General features: G+C 65.9%; 4 protein-coding genes across 10 annotated transcripts; 1 reads left to right on the top strand and 3 right to left on the bottom strand.

The window, feature by feature from the left end:
* Positions 1-2,306: 2,306 nt before the first annotated feature.
* Positions 2,307-8,995, bottom strand: SLC34A3 (solute carrier family 34 member 3). 7 transcript variants are annotated; one of them, XM_032866312.1, is made up of 15 exons: positions 8,712-8,995; positions 8,014-8,103; positions 7,415-7,559; positions 7,204-7,327; positions 6,821-6,910; positions 6,269-6,397; positions 6,049-6,192; positions 5,859-5,970; positions 5,583-5,778; positions 5,333-5,422; positions 5,163-5,250; positions 4,604-4,771; positions 4,403-4,519; positions 4,198-4,322; positions 2,307-2,860 (listed from the first exon to the last, which is right to left on the bottom strand). In XM_032866312.1, exons 1-15 carry the CDS (start codon positions 8,891-8,893, stop codon positions 2,396-2,398), a joined length of 2,265 nt encoding a protein of 754 aa, XP_032722203.1. In that variant the 5' UTR covers positions 8,894-8,995; the 3' UTR covers positions 2,307-2,395. The 7 variants fall into 7 exon arrangements, with proteins under 7 accessions (XP_032722203.1, XP_032722204.1, XP_032722206.1 ...); XM_032866313.1 differs by lacking the exon at positions 8,712-8,995 and having other exon boundaries at positions 7,474-7,615; positions 8,014-8,105; XM_032866315.1 differs by lacking the exon at positions 8,712-8,995 and having other exon boundaries at positions 7,474-7,559; positions 8,014-8,044.
* Positions 8,996-9,557: 562 nt separating this feature from the next.
* RNF224 (ring finger protein 224) lies at positions 9,558-10,613 on the bottom strand. The gene is given in 2 exon segments (XM_032866398.1): positions 9,558-10,380; positions 10,382-10,613. Coding segments are annotated over 2 exon segments (711 nt in total). The 5' UTR covers positions 10,565-10,613; the 3' UTR covers positions 9,558-9,852.
* A 1,905-nt stretch (positions 10,614-12,518) lies between these two features.
* Positions 12,519-13,900, bottom strand: CYSRT1 (cysteine rich tail 1). Its single transcript, XM_032866397.1, has 2 exons — positions 13,245-13,900; positions 12,519-12,952 (listed from the first exon to the last, which is right to left on the bottom strand). The coding sequence occupies exon 2, from the start codon at positions 12,942-12,944 to the stop codon at positions 12,519-12,521; it is 426 nt and encodes a 141-aa protein (XP_032722288.1). The 5' UTR covers positions 12,945-12,952; positions 13,245-13,900.
* A 2,379-nt stretch (positions 13,901-16,279) lies between these two features.
* On the top strand, positions 16,280-18,153 carry RNF208 (ring finger protein 208). The gene is made up of 2 exons (XM_032866311.1): positions 16,280-16,451; positions 16,660-18,153. The coding sequence occupies exon 2, from the start codon at positions 17,189-17,191 to the stop codon at positions 17,984-17,986; it is 798 nt and encodes a 265-aa protein (XP_032722202.1). The 5' UTR covers positions 16,280-16,451; positions 16,660-17,188; the 3' UTR covers positions 17,987-18,153.
* Positions 18,154-18,801: the final 648 nt, after the last annotated feature.

Here is an 18,801-nt window from a genome sequence, read left to right as displayed (position 1 = left end):
AGGTGCACAGGCATCCTGGGATGGCTTCCTCCCCGCGCCCGCAAAGTGGCTGAGCTGGTCATGCAGCCCCCTGCAGGGCAGGGCTCCGCTCTGGTGAGCCGGAGAAGCTCCATGTTTCCCCAGTGCGTCGACGAGGTGTTTGTCGAAGGCTTCTCCACTCACCCACTACCCCAGGCTGTGTGGCCACAGGTCCCCACTTTCTGCCCAAGTGTGAGCCCAAGAGCTCTGAGACACCAGGTTGTCCACCTTGACCCTCCCATGGCCTCAGGGACCTGGACTGTGAGAACAAGAACGCAGAAGTCTCCCTGCGGCCCTCAGGCGTGAGCCCAAGAGCACAGTGGCTGTGGCTGCACAGGGCTGGTGGGGGAAGGCCCTGCAGACCCCTACCCTGAGCAGGGGTGCTCCTGCCGCAGTGTGGGCACTGGACCTGCATAGGGCAGGAGGGCCAGCCCCAGTGGCCTGGGCCCAGTGAGGGTCTGTGACCAGGAGGGATGCAGGGCAGAAAGGGCCAGACATGCGGGGAAGTCCAAGCTGGGGCCGTGGGAGTGCTGGGCACCTGGCCCTCCCGCCCCAGCCTGCAGCTGTTGGCGGCTTCCACAAATGGAGGCTCTGTTTACTGGTGGCCATGGTCCCAGCGGGAGGGTGCCTTACCGCCAGGCAGGGGCAACAGGCAGACAGTCCTCCTTGGCCTCAAAGGACCCGCAGTCAGCCTTTGTGGGCGGCCTCACCCGCCCCGGAAGGAGGGGTGCATGGGGTACTTTCTTCCCCTCCCTCTGTGTCCCCGCTGTAGGGAGGGAAAGCTCCTCACCGGTCTCCCCAAGGAACTAGCCAGGCCCAGCCCCACTTCAGGAACTTCCATCTGTGGGACCAGGAGGCTGATGTGTCCCCCCACTCCGCCCCGGGGAATGTCCTGAGGTCATAGAAGTCGGTTTGCGGGGCGGGAAGGGGGAGCGCGCAAGCTGGAGTGTATGAGCCTGCCCCTGGGTCTTGCTCCTATGAGCCCCAAACAGGTAGCTAACTCCCTTGGTAGTCGGGCAGGAAACCCCACACTTAGGAGTCCTGGAAACTTACTGGGGGAGGACAGGGGACATGGAAAGTGAACGGACTGAGAGGACCTGGGGGACATAGGGGATCTGAGGGGACTGAGGGCTGGGAGTTCTGAGGGGAATGAAGACATGACCGTGGACAAGCATTGGCCCCAGGGCTCCCCAGGCCTCCTCTCCCCACACTGGGTCTGGGTGGGCAAACCTGGAGGGCTGGGGAGGAGGTGCCCCTCCATCAGGGCAGCGTTCCCTGGACGAGGAGAAGGTGACTGCCCACAGCAGCATACTAAGAAGTGGGGCCAGCTGAACCCGGGTACAGGGTCCCCTCCACCTCTGGTCTGTGGGGGTGTGCCCCTCACTGCGGGTGTTCTGGGGTTCTGGGCCGTAGACTTAATCCTACTGGAGAAGCATCTCTCCTTGTGTTATTCTGGGGGAGACGTGTTGTGGGAAGGCCTGGGCTGGGATGGGGGGACGCCCAGACCGCTTCCAGGAGTTTCCTTACCGGCCGGCCGGCAAATAAGCCTTACCAGCACAGGGAGGAGCAGGGGATGGGTAGGAGTCCCCGTGGGGGACATCCCCTCAGGTGGGGAGACAGCACTCAGGCTCACCGTCCCTCACCTGACCTCCTCCTGCCTCACGGCCGAAGGGTTTGGGGACATGGTGGTCTGGGACCTGGGTGGGGGCAGCTCTAGGGCTGCATGGGACCCAGTTCCTGGTGGATCCTGCTGCGGGGGGGGGGGGGGCCACTGAGAACCTGCTCTGCTGGGCCTGTGGCAGCCCTCCAGTGGCGTCTCATCCGGACTTGCCCTGTGCCCTGCCCATGGTGGGGGGCAGTATGGCAGGGGAGCCTGGGGCCTCCTGGTCCTCACTCATCCCCCTCACCTCTGGGGCACCTGTGGGACCTGTGAGGCTGGCCCCCAGAGGGACTACCAGCACCACCTGGCTCCAAAGGTGTGTCCTCTGCGGCTGGGTGGGAGGATCCCGGCCACATCCGACCACAGATTCTTCCTCAGGGATATCTTCACGCACCAGACTGGCTGCCTCTTGGCACCTTCTGTCCCCAGAGGCTCAGGAGAGAAAACAGACTGACAGCTTGGGACTCCAGGCTTAGCTGTGTGCCCACACCACCTGGGCTTGCAGCGGCCCCCGAGTGTTCCCGGGGGCGGGGGGGGGGCAGGGGACAGAGGGCACTTGTCCACTTCCGGTTCGCTTCAGAGGCTGGTCAGGGGCCCTCTGCAGGCAGGAGAGAGAAGACCACTCGCACCTGGTCCAAGCCTTGTTTATTTGCAAGGAAGGCAAGCCAGGTGACTCCGAAGTCGTCCGCTACCGGGACCCCCCAGGGCACCCTCCCTTCACAACTGCTGGGAGGCCAGGACCTCGGGGTTCTCGTAGCAGTGGGCCTCCTTGGCAGCGGCGGGGGGCGGACTGCACACCCTGCAGGGGCAGCAGCGGCTGACCAGGCGGTCCCAGGGCTCCAGGGAGCGGAGCCAGCGTGGGAGCCAGGCCCAGGAGCGCAGGCGGCGGGGCAGCCAGGCGGGTCGGTGCCGCTGCAGGACGTTGATCAGGACAATGAGGAGCACCAGCCCCACCAGGGGTCCCCCCACAGCAGCCAGCACCGTGCTCCCTGCCAGGGAGAGCCCAAAGGCGGCCAGAGGCAGCAGCAGGAAGCTGAGCAGCAAGTAGGCAATGGCCACCCAGCGGTAGGTGGCCGTCAGGTCCCCAAAGTGCTTGGCCAACGGGATGGGCAGCCGAAGGACAGGCACCACGTACCACAGCAGGATGCCAGCCAGGTTGAAGAAGAAGTGGATGAGGGCCACCTGGAGGTCCAGAGGGCAGGCAGGACTCAGGAGCCTGGGACCCATGGCACGCAGGTCCCCTGGAGGCTACGCAAGACCCCTGCTCCTCCACCCCACCCCCACCCCAGCCAGAGGGTGCTAAGTCTGAAGCCTGTTGGAGGTCTGCTTGTTGGCCTCAACGGGCCGCCTCGGAGGGTAGAGTCCCACCAGACATGGGTATGCCTTCTGGTTCCTCCCCACTCCCCGCAGCACACCTAGCGTTTGGGAGCCCAGTCTAGCCTCTTAGTGGGGGAAGCACATCACTAATGACGGCGTCTGCTCCTCCCATGGTCCGGCTTAGCTTGCCTGCATCTCATGCCTAGTGCCCCCGCTCCTGCTTATCCATGAGTGGGCTTGGCCACCCAGCCCTGGGCTCTGGCCAGGCTCCTGTGGGGAGGAGGTGCAGGGCCACATGTACAGGGAACAGAGCTCCTGCCAGGGGCTGCTGGCCTTGAGGAGTCAGTGTGGAAGGTGCACCAGAGGGCTTCCTGGAGGGGGTGGACCAGAGCCCTGCACCAAGAGGGTCTGAGTGGACAGAGCAGAAGCAAAAATGCAGGAGGATGGTAGGGAGGGCTTGTGGGCAGAAGCCCAGCAGGATCTGGACCTTCAGGAGCTGCCCCTCTCGGGGCACCTAGCCAGAGGCTTGAGAAACTCAAGCCAGGGCAGCAGACCACCAAAAGAGCAACTTAGAGAGGGAATTAGCAGGGCTAAGGGGACTGGGCGTGGGGCACAGAGCTAGGGGACCAGAGGGAGGCGTCCTGGAGGCAGAACTGTGGCCGTGGGCAAGGGCAGCTTGGGGCCCCCAGCACAGGTGAGGTGGAACTTCGGCCAGAATACGGCAGGCCGTCCCCGTAGGGACCTGTTGGGTTTACATGGCTGTTGGGGGCGGGGGGGTAGTTCATCCCAGAGTTGGTGGACTCAAGGGCCTTGAGGCCCCCCAGGACCAGGATGCCTTGAAGGAACGCAGCCAGCAGCCAGGGCGGGAGGTGAAGGACAAGGGTTCCTCGAGCGAGTTTGGACAGGGGCTGCCAGAAAGGAGGATCAGACAGCAGCCCAAGGCCAGAGGATCCTTGGAATGATCTGGTCCCAGGGGAGGAAGCGAGGGGCTGGAGGTCCAAGAGATGTCCACAGGGTCCCTAGGGTTCGAGGAGGCTGCAGGTCTGATCAGGCAGCCAGAAGCGGGTCCCAGGAAAGTTGGGGCCAGGACCAAGATGCACGCAGGACTGGACAGGAGGGAACTGAGCCCGAGGGGAAGCTCCAGGCCTGGGGTGGGGGTGGGAGGGGCTGGGGGGCTGGGGAGAGGTGAGGGAGGGCGGTACCTGGAGGGCACTGAGCAGCATGTCCGCGGGGCTGGCCAGGGCGGCCAGCAGGGCTGTGGTGGTCGTGCCAATGTTGGAGCCCAGGAAGAGAGGGTACGCCCGCTCCAGGCTGATCACCCCGACCCCTGGGGGAGTCAGGAGTCAGCGCCGACGCTGGGCCCTCACCCCTGCGGCCCTGGGCCCCGGGCCTGTCCCCTGTACTCACCCATGAGCGGTACGATGGCTGCCGTGAAGACGCTGCTGCTCTGGAGCACGAAGGTCAGGCCGGTGCCCACTAGGATGGCCAGGTAGCCGCTGAGCCAGCCGAATGGGAAGGGGATGTCTGCGGGGGGTGGGGGTGTCATTGTCTGCCCGACCTCCCTCCCCCCACCCCGCCCACATCCCCATGTCCGCAGTCTGGCCGCACCCGCGTTGATGACCTTCCTCACAGCCTGGGCCACGCGGCCGCGCAGCACAGAATTGAGCAGCTTGACGATGAGCACGAGGCAGGTGCAGAGCAGGAGGAGGGAGGCGGCCAGCAAGATGAAGCCCACGGCCAGGTCCGTGAGTGCAGTCCCCACGAACAGGTGGTGGCCTGGGGTCAGGGCGGGGGTCCGTGAGCCTAGGCCAGCTTTAGGGGCAGGCAAGGCAGGGAGGGGTCTGGGGGTGCTGGGCCTGGGGGCAGAGCATGGGGGGAGACAGGGATGGGGTTGATTGGGGGGTCCTGGTGTTGGGGAGGGACAGGGATGGGGCTGATGGGGCTGGGGGCCTGGTGTGGGGGTTACAGGGAGAGGGCTGGAGGGCTGGGGCTGGGGGCGGGGTGTGGTGGGGCAGGGACGGGGCTGGGGGCCTGGCTGGGGGGGACAGGGCTGGGGGTGGGGAGCTGTGGCTGGGGGCGGGGTGTGGTGGGGCAGGGACAGGGCTGGGGTCAGGGGCTGGGGCTGGGGGCAGGGTGTGCGGGGCAGGGGTGGGGCGGGGGGCCTCACAGGGCAGCTGCTCCACCACCACAGAGCTATTGCTCTCAGGACAGGGGCCGGAGGCAGTGGGTCCACAGTCGCTGCTGTTCCCTGAAATCTGGGGAGGTGATGCAGGGCAGGCTCAGCGCCTGGGGCCCGAAGTGACCAGCAGGGTGGGGTTTGGGGTCCCAGGTGCTCACCGTCAGCTCCCTGGTACCGCACCATCGCTTGATGATGCTGCCGTTGGTGGCGTTGCCTGTGGCACTGCTTGTGATCATATCAGTGTCCAGCTGGGGGACAGAGGAGCTGTGACCACATACTGTTCCCTCAGGGCTCTCCTGGGCCTCAGGCGCCCCCGGCCCAGCCAACTATGCACCCCAGGGAGGACCCAGGATGGTGCCAGGGCACCGCGTCCCCTAGCCCGGACCCCGAGACTGCAGCCACCCTCACCTGCACAATGAGGTGTGTGAGAGGCTTTGTTAGCACCTTGAGGATGTCGGGGGCCTGCCCCCCGGGCTGCAGGCTGCCTGTGGCCAGAGCCAGCCCGCTGAGCCTCTCTAGCAGGGCCGTGGCGCTCTCCAGCGGCAGCAGGATCAGCACCGTGAGCCAGTTGAAGATGCCGTGGACGGCCGAGCCTCCGAAGGCCCTGCCGCACAGAGCAGAGCGGTCGGTGGCCTCAGCCGTGGCCTGGCCGGCAGCCCCTGGCCCTCCCCTCCCTCCACTCACCTCCGAAACTCATCCCGGTCCCCTGACTGTGCCATCGAGACGAGGGTGCTGGTGATGGACGTGCCCACGTTGACGCCCATGATGATGGGCACGCATGCCTGGACGGTCAGCACTGTGGGGGGGCTGCATCAGCCTCCCACACTCTGCCCGCCCGCCACCGGCCCGAGGTGGGGGCGGGAGAGGCACTCACATTTAGAAGCCACCATGCTGACCACGATGGAGGAGGACGTGCTAGAGCTCTGGACCAGCACTGTAACCAGCACGCCAATGACCAGTCCTGCCACGGGGTTGGACAGCACCACGTTGTCCTTAAAGATGTCTCCAGCTATTCTGCCTGTGTCCGGACAGAGGTGCACTGAGGCTGTGCCCGACTGGCTGCCCGCCCCACCCCCAGACCCCCGGTCACTCACTGCTCAGCAGCTGGAAGGCTGAGCTGAGGATGTCCAGGGAGCAGATGAAAAGATAAAGGTTGCCCAGGAGCCCACAAGCCTTGAGAAAGCCGACGACCACGCGGAGCACCCTTCCGGCCACGCTGAGCTCTGAGGACACAGGACAGGCTGTCCTCAGCCGGCCCCCACCCAGCCCTGCCCTCCCTGGCACCCCTCCCGCTCCCCTTCCTCTGTCTTCTTCCAGGACAGGGCCTGGTTCTGCCTCCTTGCCCCTCAAGGCAGGGTCTGTTCCTTTGCACAACGGCCAAACCGACTGCCCCTGGGACCTCCCAGAAACCTAACGGTCATTAGGAGGGAGAAGGAGGGGCCGGCTGGGCAGGAGTGACTCTCATCTCCAGACACGACAGACAGCCAAGCTGAGGGACAAGCATCCCTGGGGTGATGGCCTGCACGGTAGGTTTCTATACAGCCTGTTGAGGCAAACCTCTGTCCTGCTCTCTCTCCCCGAAGACCCTCTCCACGCTCAGACCCTGGGGAGGCAGAGCCCCATTTGGCCAGTTCCCCAGCACCTACCTTTCCAGGACTGGCCAGTGTCCTTCAGCTGAGGGAGGGCCCAGGGGTCCACCTCCCCCTCTTCCAAGACTGGGGCAGAACCGGAGGTCCCTGCAGGAGTCAAGGGGAAGCAGGGCCAAGGATACTCCCGGGGACGGGGGGTGGGCAAGAGGGTGTGGATGGGACTATGGTGTCAGGGTTTGGGGCAAGAAGCAGGAACAGGAAGCAGAGCGGAAAGGGGGCCTCCGGCTTGTCTGGCCCTGACCGGAACTGTCGGGAGCCCCGTGGACTCTGCGGGAGACGAGCTCCCGGGAACCCCTCCCCACTCACACAGAATGACGGATCAGGACTGGTTGGGTGTCGGGGAGGCAGGCTGAGGCCTGACGTCCTGGGACTCCTGGTACCTGCATTTCCTAGACTCCGGTCCACCAGGCCAACTGTGTCCAGAGTGGGGGGGGGGACCTGGCCACCCGTGAGGGAATTCGGCATGGATTTCTGGCAGGGACAGACCCAGGCCCAAGCCTGGATCTGGTGGGGGGAAAGGCAGATCAGACATGTGTCCTCCCCTTGTCCCACCAGGGGTCCTTTAACCTGGACCTGTCCTCCCCTCCGCACCCCCACTGGCCTTGGAGACTTCCCACTTCCTCCAGCTACAGGGGGATGGCTACAGTGACCTCCAGCAGTTGTCAGGCGAGCCCAGTCCAGTTTCGGGGGCAGAGTCAAGAGGGCCCTGGCTCCCTGGATCCCTCGCTGGTCCTGGCTGGAAGAAGACTTGGTGGGTGGCCTAGGGCACAGGGTGCAGGGTGCCGGAAGTGCCTGGGAGCAGGGAACCCAGCAATCTTCCTATCAAGTGTCATCAGGGACATTGCAGATGGTCCCAGCTTAGACTTTGGCATTTGATACCAAACGGTGACGTCTTGGCTTGATAAGGGCCGCACCCCCAGGGATGGGGGCAGGGCAAGGGGCTTGAGTGCCCCCAACCCCCCCAAGGCTCCTCTCTTCAACCCTCTGGGTCTGGACCCACTGTCTAGTCTTCTGCCCCAGCTCCCTTCCAGGCCCCAGGGACCAGGTCCTGGGCAGCCTTCTGTCACCCCTCCCTCCTCTTTCGTCCTCAGCTCAGGAGGCTTAGGGTGGGGCCTAAGCCCTGGGCTAGGAGGTCACCCAGCCCTTGTCTTGGCGTCCCCGGGCCCCCACCTGGTTCTAGAAGCTCCTACCTGTGAGGGTAGTGAGGGGGCACCTGCGGGGAGGAGACACAGGGCGGGAGCAACGGCCGGTCAAAGATCTGCTGGGCGCACACATGACCTGCTGTGTACCGAGCCCCATTAATGTTTACCCAGGACTCGAGGCCCCAAAGGGGTACCTGTCGTAGCCCCAGGTGCCTGCCTTGTCTTGGTTCCACTATCACCCTGGAGCAGGTAGTCCAGACCCCCAGCCCAGCCCTCTTAGAGTGGGGCTTCTCCCTGGCTGGGCTCTGCGCCAGCCCAGGGCTGTTGCAGGGGTGGGTACGGGCTCATGAGCAGACACAGATGGGAAGTGACTGGACCCTGTATGCTGCCCGCCCGGGGTAGGATAGGATGCTGGTGTTCTGGCTGGTTGGCCTGTAGGCCCCTGGGGAAGTCCCTCCCAAGCTCCACGGGCTTTACTGTGCTCGCCCCTACCCCATCCAACCGCGGGAGTGAAACCCTTTGCACCAGGTGGGTGGGGAGGGCCCCAGTCCCTGAAGTCACCCAGTTCAGATCCGGGTTCGGGGCAGGGCTGGGCCCAGCAGAGCTCCCGGCGTGCTTGGCCCTAGGGGTGGGCAGTTATGCTGGAGAGTGGTTACCTTTATTGGCAAGCTATGGGGGCAGGACCCATCCCCCAGGCCACCCTGCTGCCCAGCCCACCGCCCACCCTGCCTAGACCCAGAGACTCAGCCCATCTGTTCACAGGAGAATTACCCCACTGCCCTGGGGCTTGTGGGGGCCTCTCAGGCTCAGCCCCCCTCCTGCTGCCCCTGTTGGGACAGGCATCTCCCCCTCCCCCTTGGGCCTGGTCACCCCAGGGGGCCTGCTGGCCCACAGCACCCTGGTCTGGTTGCTGCCCACCAATCGCCATGTGCCTGGGAGACTTTGCCCCAGAGAAGGAGGAGGTCTCTGAGTGTCCTCTCAGCAGATTCTCTTCTCTCTCTGTCCTGCACCCACTGCCCAGGACAGACCCAACAGTCCCTCCCAGAGGCTTCTGAGGGACGGGGGGACAGCTCCTTTCTGGGTGGGGATGGGGACGATGCAGCTTGACTTGGGAGGGTGTCTGTGTCCGTAGCCCCCGGCCCTGCTCTGACCCCTCGGAAGGGTTTGGAAGGGCCTGTGTGGGGCCACTGTGAGGCAGCAGGGAGCCGAGGGCCAGAAAAAGGGCCCGTGGTGGGGGGTGGCTGTGCAACCCTGGGCAGGCCCCCACCCTCTCTGGGCCTGGAGCCGGCCCCGCCAGGGCCCTCTCCTTGGACACCTGTCATGGCGGGGACTTTGTGCCTGCAGGAGAGCCTCCCGGAGTAGCAGCCAACGCGCAGCTGGTGCTCCCTGTGCTTTGCTGAAGGAGTGATCCTCACGGGGACGCTTGGCCGGCCGAGGGTGAAGGAGGTGGTCTGTCTCTGTCTGGCTCACACTGCTGGGACCTTGTATAGGGACGGGGAGGCGGGTTTCAGCACGACCAGGCACAGACTTGGCCAGACCCCGACCCTCTGGCCTGCAGCCGGACACCCCGGGAGGCATCTTCAGAGTTGAGCCCAGGCTGGGCCTGCAGGTGACCGCAGCAGCCTCCCCCTACACACAGTCAGCCTAGCTTGAGGCCCTGGAATCCTGGCCAAGAGCAGCAGGAGGTCACCCGCGCCTCTTTGCAGAGTCTCCTAGTAGTGGGGGCACAGCTTCCAAGCTGCGGCTGCGGCCTGGGGAAGTCCGTGGAGGGCAGCCTGCCTGATGCTCGGCCCCCAGGCTGCTCCAGGCTGGCTGTGCCGCGGGTAGAGGTTCCTGGGATGGGCTGTGGGTGGCAGCTCCCCTGACAGGAGGGGCAGCCACCAGCGCTCAGACCTCGGGACCACCAGGGGCGTCCCAGCAGAGACCGCAGCAGCCCCGGGCCTGGGGGAAGTGGGGCTGGGGGCCTAGGGTGGGACAGAGCCTGGCTGGCTGCTGAGTGATGGCGGCACTGCCCTTGGGGGGTGCAGGGGGCTCCCTGCGAGATGGCTCCCACTCAGCCCTCACGGCCAGGAAGGCGGCCAGGTCGAGGTCCAGCAGGGCCACCCCTCCCCGGGGTGTGGGTGTGCTCTGGCGGCACTGTGGGCAGGAGATCCAGCGCTGCTCGCCCGCTGCAGTGTCCAGCCGCCGCACACACGCCTGGCAGAAGGTGTGGCCGCAGTAGAGACGGTGCGGCAGGTGGCCCTCGAGGTCATAGGCAGAGTAGCAGATGACGCAGTCACCCCGCCGGGACCCCGCGGCCGTCCCCTCCTCAGACACCCAGGGCCTGTCTGGCTGCAGCATCCTGGGGGAGGCATGCAGGGAGCTGCAGCCCACCCGGCCTGCTACAGAGGCAGTCTTGCTCGCTTGAGGCCTGACGCCAGGACTTGGCTCCGGAGGATAGGAGCCCGGGGTTCCAGGCCACCCCTCTCCCTAGCCTGCCTAAGCCCCAGGCCTCTCTTACCTGCATCCGCTCTGTGGGCCAGCTCTGCCCAGCAGGAGGACGTCCAGGGACTGGGAGGGGACCCAGAGCACCCTGCAGCTCCCACCCTGGGGCTCGCATTACTGGCGGAGCACAGAGGAGTCAGCAGGGAGGCGGGTGGTGGCTGAAGGCAGGTATGGGTCCCCTTTCAGCCACAAAGCACTTGCAACTGGATCCAGCAGCACCACCAGCCCAGGGGGAGATAAGCTCCCTGCTCCGTGCCCGGATGTGGCTCCATGGGTACCCCCCCACGTCCAGCTTCCCAGCTCACCCTGGTCCCTCTCCCCACCTTGGCCAGCCTGCCCCACCTCCACACCACCACGACTCTCATGGTCCCCAAGCCTGCTGGCCTTGACCTGGGGGATGCTGCTTTAACTCCCTGATCAAGCATCACCCCTTCCAGGTAACCTGCTGGGACCCTCAGCAGCTCAGAGCCCTGGGGGGTCCCATTCTCCCCAAGCTCAATCGCAGTGTGTGTCCACGCAGATCTGTCCCAGCACCTTTCTCCTGCTGGGTCTGGGTCTGTCGCGCCCCCATTACAGGGCCACAGTCAGCCTCCAAGGTCCATGGAGGTGCTGAGGCAGGGGTATGGAGAGCCTGACTCACACACCGTGGCTAGCCCTGGTCACCCCCATTAGAGGCCACTTCCCCCCAGGCATCTGCCCGGCTATGGCTCCTAGGCCAGCACGGTCACCTTGACGGCGGGCATAGCAGAAAGGGGTGCGTCGAGATTGGTCAGGATGGGATCAGGACCCTCACTGCTCAACTGCAAGGAATCCAAGAACCGAGGGGCTCCTCCTCGGTCCTACTGCCCTGGCCGTCCACAGCCTCCCTGACCGGTTCAGCAGGTTGCTGCAGCTGGCCTGGGTGGGGCCGTCCTCTGGTGGAGGCTGGCCACGGGGCAGGGGCCAGAAACCTGGCCCACCCGAGTGCCTGCACAGTCAGACCAATGACATAGCCACCCACACCCAGAGGCAGGTCTTGCCCTGTGGACAGTCACCCTGGGTCAGGGGAGGGCTGGCACCGGGACCTGTCTATCCTGCAAGGCCCGCTCAGTTTCCTCCTCCACTGTCTCTGCCTGGCCCTGGACACGTCAATGTGCCCAGCGCAGGCCTTACCACTCAGTCCTTGCCCTGGCATCACAGCCTCACCTCAACAGTGAGATGACCCAGCGCCAAGCAGCTGGTCTCCCCCCGTGTCCCCCCAGGCCGGCATGTTGCGCTTCTCAGACAAATGGGAGATCAGACCGCTCCTTTCCTGCTCCCCTGGCTCAGGAGGTCCAGGCCCTGGAGGCAGGACAGCGGATGGGCAGCCGGCTTGGGTGACACACGGCAGGTGTTTACGGATTGGCCATTTCGTGAGGAACCAGAAAACCCCTGGGCTAAGGTAGGGCCATGACTCATGGATGGGCAGGCCCTGGCACTGGCTGCCTGGGCTCCTACTCCCAGAAACCTGCCAGAGCCAGGCCCACCCGCCACGGTCCTGCCAACATGGTCGTCCTCCTGAAGGCCTCTCAGGGCCCCACCCCGGTTCCACGTGTAGCATCCTCCTCCTGTCTGGTCCCCTGCCTGATCTGTCTCCCGGCCCTGGCCTCAGCCCTGGGGAACGCAAGACAGCTTGAACCCAGGCCTGGCTCCCATACCTCCAGTCCAGTCTCTGGACAGACCCAAGACCTACAGCTCAGGGTGGCTTCACCATCGCTGAAGGCCCCACAGAGGCTGAGGCCAGTGCCGGCATCAAGCGCAGGACCCTCTCCCAGGTGCAGCAGTAAAGAGCCACCAGAGCAAGGCTCACTCTGCTTTATTGCCTGGGCCGTGGGGCTCGAGGGAGGTGGTCAAGGGTTTCCCCGGGGCTGCCCTTGCCGCAGGGGCCCAGGCTCTCCAGCAAGGGGCTAGAGCTGGGCGGTCGGCCCCCTCAGCAGGTAGCTGCTCCCATCTGGGGTGGGAAGTGGCCAACGTCCATGACAGTGGTCCGGTGGCCGCCCAAGCCACGGTGGGAGTCCCACCACAGGCCCCACGGCCACGCGGGTGCTGGGCTAGGAGATGACGCAGCAGCAGCTGTGGCAGCGGCAGAAGCGAGGGCAGTGGCAGCAGGGGCAGCAGGGACAGCAGCAGCAGTGGTGGGCGATGTCGTCACCGCGCCCGATGGGTGGCCGGCCGGTGTAGGTCAGTCCTGCCGGACGCTGCCCAGCACTGTAGGGGTTGCTGGACTGTGGCCAGGCCTGGTGGCCCTGGATCTGGCCAGCCCCCTTGGCCCCCTTGCCACCTTTGCTCTCTAGGGCCTCCTCGGTGGGCTGCAGGAGCCTGGTGGGCTCTGAGGGGCAGGACCCCACAGGCAGAGGCTGTGACCCCCAGGAAGAGGAAGCCGCTTCCAGCTGCTGCCCCAGGTCGGGCCGCAGGTGAGCGCGGGGGATGCTGACCTGGGCATACGGGTTCTTGACGACCATCTCGTGTGGGTCCATGGCCCAGCCTGGCAGGGGCAGGCAGAGGAGACAAGATTGGCTCTGGGGAGGGAGACAGCTGCAGCCCGAGAGAGTGCCCACCCCTCGGAAAAGCCAGGCTGGGGAGATGCCAGAGTGCACCAGGCCTGGGTATTAGTGTGCCCATGTGTGGGGGTGAGCAGAGTGTGAGGGCCAGCGTCTCCCAGCTGCCCCCCATCCCGCAATGGGGCTGCAGATGGGCTGGGGGCGCTGAGAGAGGCCGTCTGGGCCGTGCCCATGGCTGAGCCCCAGTACAGGGAAGCCCCTGGGCCCAGGACCCACCTGAGGTGGTGACAGCAGCAGTCTACCCTCTCGTCCTGTGGGTCGGGTCCAGTGCCTATGAGGTAAGCCACTGGCAGCTAGCTGCCTTTTCCCTCCTGGGGAGGGGCGGAGCCACGGGTGGGGCTCGAAGATGGGGTTCCCAGGATCCCAGGAGGCCCCGGCTCAGCCGGCACAGCAGCTACCCACCCTTCCTCCTGTGGTGGGTGGTGGCCCCCGCCGGGGCTCCAAGGGGCACTGACAGGCTCGGTGACTCAGCCTCCACTCATCTGGGGCACGTCCTCAGCCCTCCAAAGACCCGAAGCTCCCCAGGAAGGAGGACTGGAGGTTAGCCTGACGTCAGCCTCAGCTCCCAGGCCTGCTGGCAGTCTGGGGAACCCCAGCCATCACTCACACACCTCAAAGCCCCTGCTTTAAGGCAGAGGACGGAGGTCCACTTCAAGCCAAGGCTCTTCTTGGCAGACAGAGACCAAGGTGTCTGAGACCACAGACTGCTTGAGGGTTTGTGTTTTTTAACCTATAAAAAAGGTTTGATTTACACACCTTGGCTACGACTATTCTTAAAATTGGCAACAACAGGGGCTTCACTGGCAAGTGATACTTCTGGCTCATTTCTTATGTATGTACGTATATATGTATTTATTTATTTAAGAGAGAGAACGGATGAACGGGGGAAGGGGAAGAGGGAGAAGTGGATTCCTAGCTGAGCAGGGAGTCTGATGTGGGGCCTGATCCCAGGGCCCTGAGACCAGGACCTGAGCTGAAGGCACACTCTTCACCGACTGAGCGACCCAGGTGTCCCTTCTGGCTCATTTCTGGAATGCAGTTTCCCATGGGGATGGAGAGCTCCCGGCCCCACCTGCGTCTCAGTCCTTGGAACGCATTCCTCCTCCCACCTTCCTCTGTGAGGCGGCAGGTTGCACCTGCCACACAGGGTCGCCGTGTGTTGGGGTGACAGCGGATGTGAGCGTTTGGGTCTGGGCCTGGCACTGGTGATCTTCCCCCCAGAGCGAAGTGGGCAGCAGGGTGGGGCCAGGACCCGCACCTCCAGTCTTGGTGCGCAAGGGAACCCCAAGTAAGGGCGGGATCAAATCAGACGTGGCTCAGAGGCCAGGGTGGCCGGGGTGGCCTGCGTAAGGCCAGTCAGACCGGTCCGGACACGAGTTCTACCGATGTGGCCCCGGGAGAGGAGGGAAGTCGGTCCGCGGCCGGGGACTCCCCAGGTGTAAGACAGACGCTCATTGCGCAGGCTCAAGAAGCCTCGCCCACTGCCCCTACAAAACTCCGCCTCTTGCTGCGAGGCGGAGGCTGGCGCATGCGCGCAACAGGCCCGGGGCTGCCGGTGAGAACTTTATTCCCCAGAAGCCTCCGCGCTCAAAGGTTTCTCTAAAGACCCGGTTCGGCGTCTGCTGGCCATGGACGGCCCAGAACTCAACCTGGGCTGCCCAGCTCTGACCCGCGGGTCTCCGGCTCCCGGGGCGCGGACTTGGGTGGGCTCGGGGAGGTGGGCCTGCACGGGGCGGGACCTCACGTCCAGGGGCGGGGCCTCGGGGCAAGGGGTGGGGCCCTGTGGCCGGTGCCTCCTTGGGTGCGCGCCCAGAGGGTCGCTGGGAAGTGGAGAAGTGGGGGCCGAGGCTCGCCTCCACGCACCGCCCTGGCCGGGGCTCTTTCAGTTGCCCCAGCTTCACGCCAGGGCCGGGAAGGCCCTCGCTGCCCGCCTTGCCGGCCACCTGCACACACCCCACAACCCCTCTCCCTAAATGGCTTTGGGAACTGAGATCTGCGGACACTAGGCTGAGGTCGCACAGAGCTGCAAAGTCCCCTAAGGCCCGGGTTCGCTCCTCCAGGCTGCTTTGCCCGCGTGGGCTTCCTCACCAGGAGCAGCGGCCTCTCTGGGCTCGGCTGCCCTGAAGGACCCCTGAGCAAGGCCTCCAGCCAGGTGTAGTGGGCCAGTACAGAGGAGAGGGGCTGATACTGTCCAGGGTCAGGCACAGGGCCCAGTGCTGGTCACGGGAATGCTGGCACGCCGTGTGGTAGCTGGAGCAGGTCAGGGGGTGGCACTGTGGACCCCCCCCTCCCCCTGGCAAGCTGTGGTCCCCTGCCCGGTAGTTGTCACCATGTTCTCTGCTTTGTCTTTCACCTGAGGGTTCCCGCAGAGGCTACACCCCAGGGAGTTAGGGAGCCTGGCTTGAGGAGGAAGTGGAAAGGAAAGGGGCCTCTGTGCTGGGTGGGGTCCGGATAGCACAAGTATGTGACAGCAGGGCACGTGCTGACTTGATGGGATGCCGGAAAGGGCCACCCCACCTTGGGTGCGTGTCCCCAGCGGGCTGCCCCACTGGCCTGTCCAGTTGTCCTTCTGACCTTCTGCATACCCCTCACCCCACCTGCCTGTCCAGCATTCCAGTCCTCGGAGCCCGCCAACTACCGTCCGGCCTCTCCACCCACTCCTCGGATATCTTGCTCACCCTCGTTCACGGTCACGCCGTCCCTGTCCCCGTTGAGCACAATCTGGGTGCACTTGTGAGCCAGGGGCATGAGCACTGGGGACAGAGTGGAAGGACAAGCAGAGACCCTGACTCGGGGGGCTGCAGGGGGGTGACACATGGCTGTCTCCGGGTGGGGCCCTGGGAACCAGCTTTCCTGAGACCCCTCTCCACTCTTCTTGCCTTCCTCTCTCTGGCATTGTGAGGCCCCAGGCTTCGAAAAACAGGGTTTCCCTTCTAGAACTGGAGGAGGGGATACTTGACTAGGACCCAGGGTCGGCCAGACAGGACTCGGGCTGAGGGGGTACTGGAAAGGGCGACGCGGGGGTCCTGATCCACACGCGGCTCGCTGGGGCGGGCAACCCCGGAGCGGGCGCCAGGCCCGCGGCGATGGAGGGGCGGCTGAGCGACTGGCCCCGCCCCGCGGACCCCGCGCGGGTCCCCAGACGGGGGGTGGCGCTGCGGGCGCGGGCGGGCGCCGCGCGCACTGCGGTCCCCGCGCCTCCGCCGCAGAGCGCGCCACGCTCCGCACGCACCTGCCGCCGCGCCGCGCTGCCCGGAGCCCCGCGCCCAGCGCCCCTGGGAGCCGCCGTGCCGCGCCATCGCCCGAGGTCGCCGCCGGAGCCGCTGGAGCCGCCGGCCGAGGAGCGGGCGTCGCATCCGGGCCTGCCTTTGAGCCAACCTCTGCGGCGGCGGCGCGCGGCCCGGGGACGCCAGGCTGGGGCAGGTGAGCTCGGGCGGGGCGGGACGGCCGCGGGGTCGCGCGACTCGCCTTCCCTTCCCACCGGGAAAGGGGTTGGGCCTTGAGGGCGGGGGCTGGGAGGGGGCTGGGTCCCGAGTCCAGCGAGGGTCAGGGTCAGAGGTCGGGCGCCCTGTCTTTTGTGCAGGGTGAGGGTGGGCCCGGGCGCTTCCCTCACGCTGTCTTTCACCTGCAGCTCGGGCCTGGGCCAGGCTTCTCCTCTGCTCCCGCCGCCGCGGAGCCCGTGGCCTGGGGCCTCCCGCAGCCAGGGCTCCGGCTAGCTGCCTTCCCTGGGAGCCCTGTCCTGGAGGCGTGGGGCCCACCTAGCCCCTGCCTGCCCGGATGTCCCTGCTCAGGGACTGCTGACCTCGGCTGCAGGGGGAGCTCCCCCCACGCCCCCTCGCCAGCCTCAGCAGCCAGAGACCCTGGGTGAGCCCCTGGGCCAGATCTGCAGCCCAGGGCAGCCTCCCAAACCCCCCTGCCCCCGCCTCCCTCCTCCTCCCCCACCCCTTCCTCCTCCTCCTAGGGCTGGACCCGAGAAGCCACTGTGGCCACTGGGGGGGGCCCTGCCCCCCCAGCTCTCGCCGGCCGCCCCCAGGAGCCCTCGGGGCGGCCGGGGTCCCTACCAGGCCTGGCGGGACCAGGATGCTGCTCCCTCTCCTCCCCCCCGGCCTCACCCAACACCCCCACCCACCCGAAGACCCAGTCTGACTGGAGACAGCCGGATGCCGGTTGACCCTGGGCCCGAGGTGGGCAGTGGCTGGCCAGGCCTCCTCATGTCCTGCCTGAAGGGTCCCCATGTCATCCTCAAGATGGAGGCCATGAAGATTGTTCACCCCGAGAAGTTCCCCGAGCTGCAGGCGGCCGCCCCTTGCTTCCCACCTGCACCGCGGCCCACCCCCGCTCTGGCCCCCAAACGGGCCTGGCCCTCAGACACAGAGATCATCGTCAACCAGGCCTGTGGGGGGGACATGCCTGCCTTGGATGGGGCACCCCGCACCCCTCCCTTGCCACGACGGCCCCGAAAGGGCAGTGTGGAATTGGGCTTCCCCCGCGTGGCGCCCGCGGACGAGGTAATCGTGAATCAATACGTGATACGGCCTGGGCCTGCCTCCTCGGGGCCCCCTGCCACGGCGGCGCCAGCTTCGGGGGAGCCCCTGGAGTGCCCCACCTGCGGGCACACGTACAACGTCACCCAGCGGCGGCCCCGAGTGCTGTCCTGCCTGCACTCCGTGTGCGAGCAGTGTCTGCAGATCCTCTATGAGTCCTGTCCTAAGTACAAGTTCATCTCCTGCCCCACCTGCCGCCGCGAGACTGTGCTCTTCACGGACTACGGCCTGGCCGCGCTCGCTGTCAACACGTCCATCCTGAGCCGCCTGCCACCCGAGGCACTGACCGCCCCGTCCGGGGGCCAGTGGGGGGGTGAGCCGGAGGGCAGCTGCTACCAGACCTTCCGGCAGTACTGTGGGGCCGCATGCACCTGCCACGTGCGGAACCCGCTGTCCGCCTGCTCCATCATGTAGCCAGAGCCCCCCCGTGCCCTGGCCTGCCAGCCTGTGCTCGCCGCTTCTCCAGGGATCCGGCCCCGCCCTGTCGCCTGTTGACCCCTCGCCCACCACAGCTTCTGGCCCCTCCCTGTGTGGCATTGTCGCTGCAGCCAACTCTGCCATTAAAACTCTTTGCCAAAGTTTGTACCTCGTTCCCTGAAGCCTGCTCTTGCGGCCAGGGCCCAGGGCTACGGCCCATACAGGGTCCCGCCTGGAGCCGCCAGAGGGAGGCCCAGTGCTGCTTGGGGTCAGCCTGCTCTGCTTGCTGGGGCCAGGCTGGGCCAGGTGTGTGTGTGCGTGTGCACGCGCCTGTGCGGATGTCCCACATGTCTGTGCAGGGCCAGCCTGCCTCCTGTGTGAGGGCACAGGGTGGCTGTGTCTTCTGCACTGGCCCTGGATGTGCGGGCAGCTGGATGGCGGACACCTCAGCCCGCCAGGCTCCTGGCATGCACCAGACCCTCTGAAGCTGGGTGGGAATGGCCTTGGAGGCTGTCTGAGGTGGGGTTGAGACAAAAGCTGGCCAAGACGGTGCTGGGGTAGGAGGACCCAGGGGCCTTCGATCCTGTACTCCACCACCTGACTCTGGGAAGGAAACTTTGTGGTGGGAGGGAGGAGGGAAGGGCTGGGGAGGCCAGCGGGGCTGAAGAAGGGATAGAGGCGGTAAGAACCCAGCGGCCAGGCCTCGGTCGCAGGTGCTGTGTACCGACAGCCGTTTCTCGTGCTGGGCAGGGCACTCAGCGTGTCGCCCGTGGCCCTGGGGGGTCGTGCTGATTGTGTCTGTCCTTTAGATA

Source organism: Lontra canadensis, unplaced genomic scaffold (assembly GCF_010015895.1).
Source record: "Lontra canadensis isolate GAN:19392208 unplaced genomic scaffold, GSC_riverotter_1.0 scaffold30, whole genome shotgun sequence".
In the NCBI taxonomy this organism is placed as follows: domain Eukaryota; kingdom Metazoa; phylum Chordata; class Mammalia; order Carnivora; family Mustelidae; genus Lontra; species Lontra canadensis.
The sequence above is the reverse complement of the archived record's forward strand: the minus strand, read 5'-3'. Positions and strand labels throughout refer to the sequence as shown.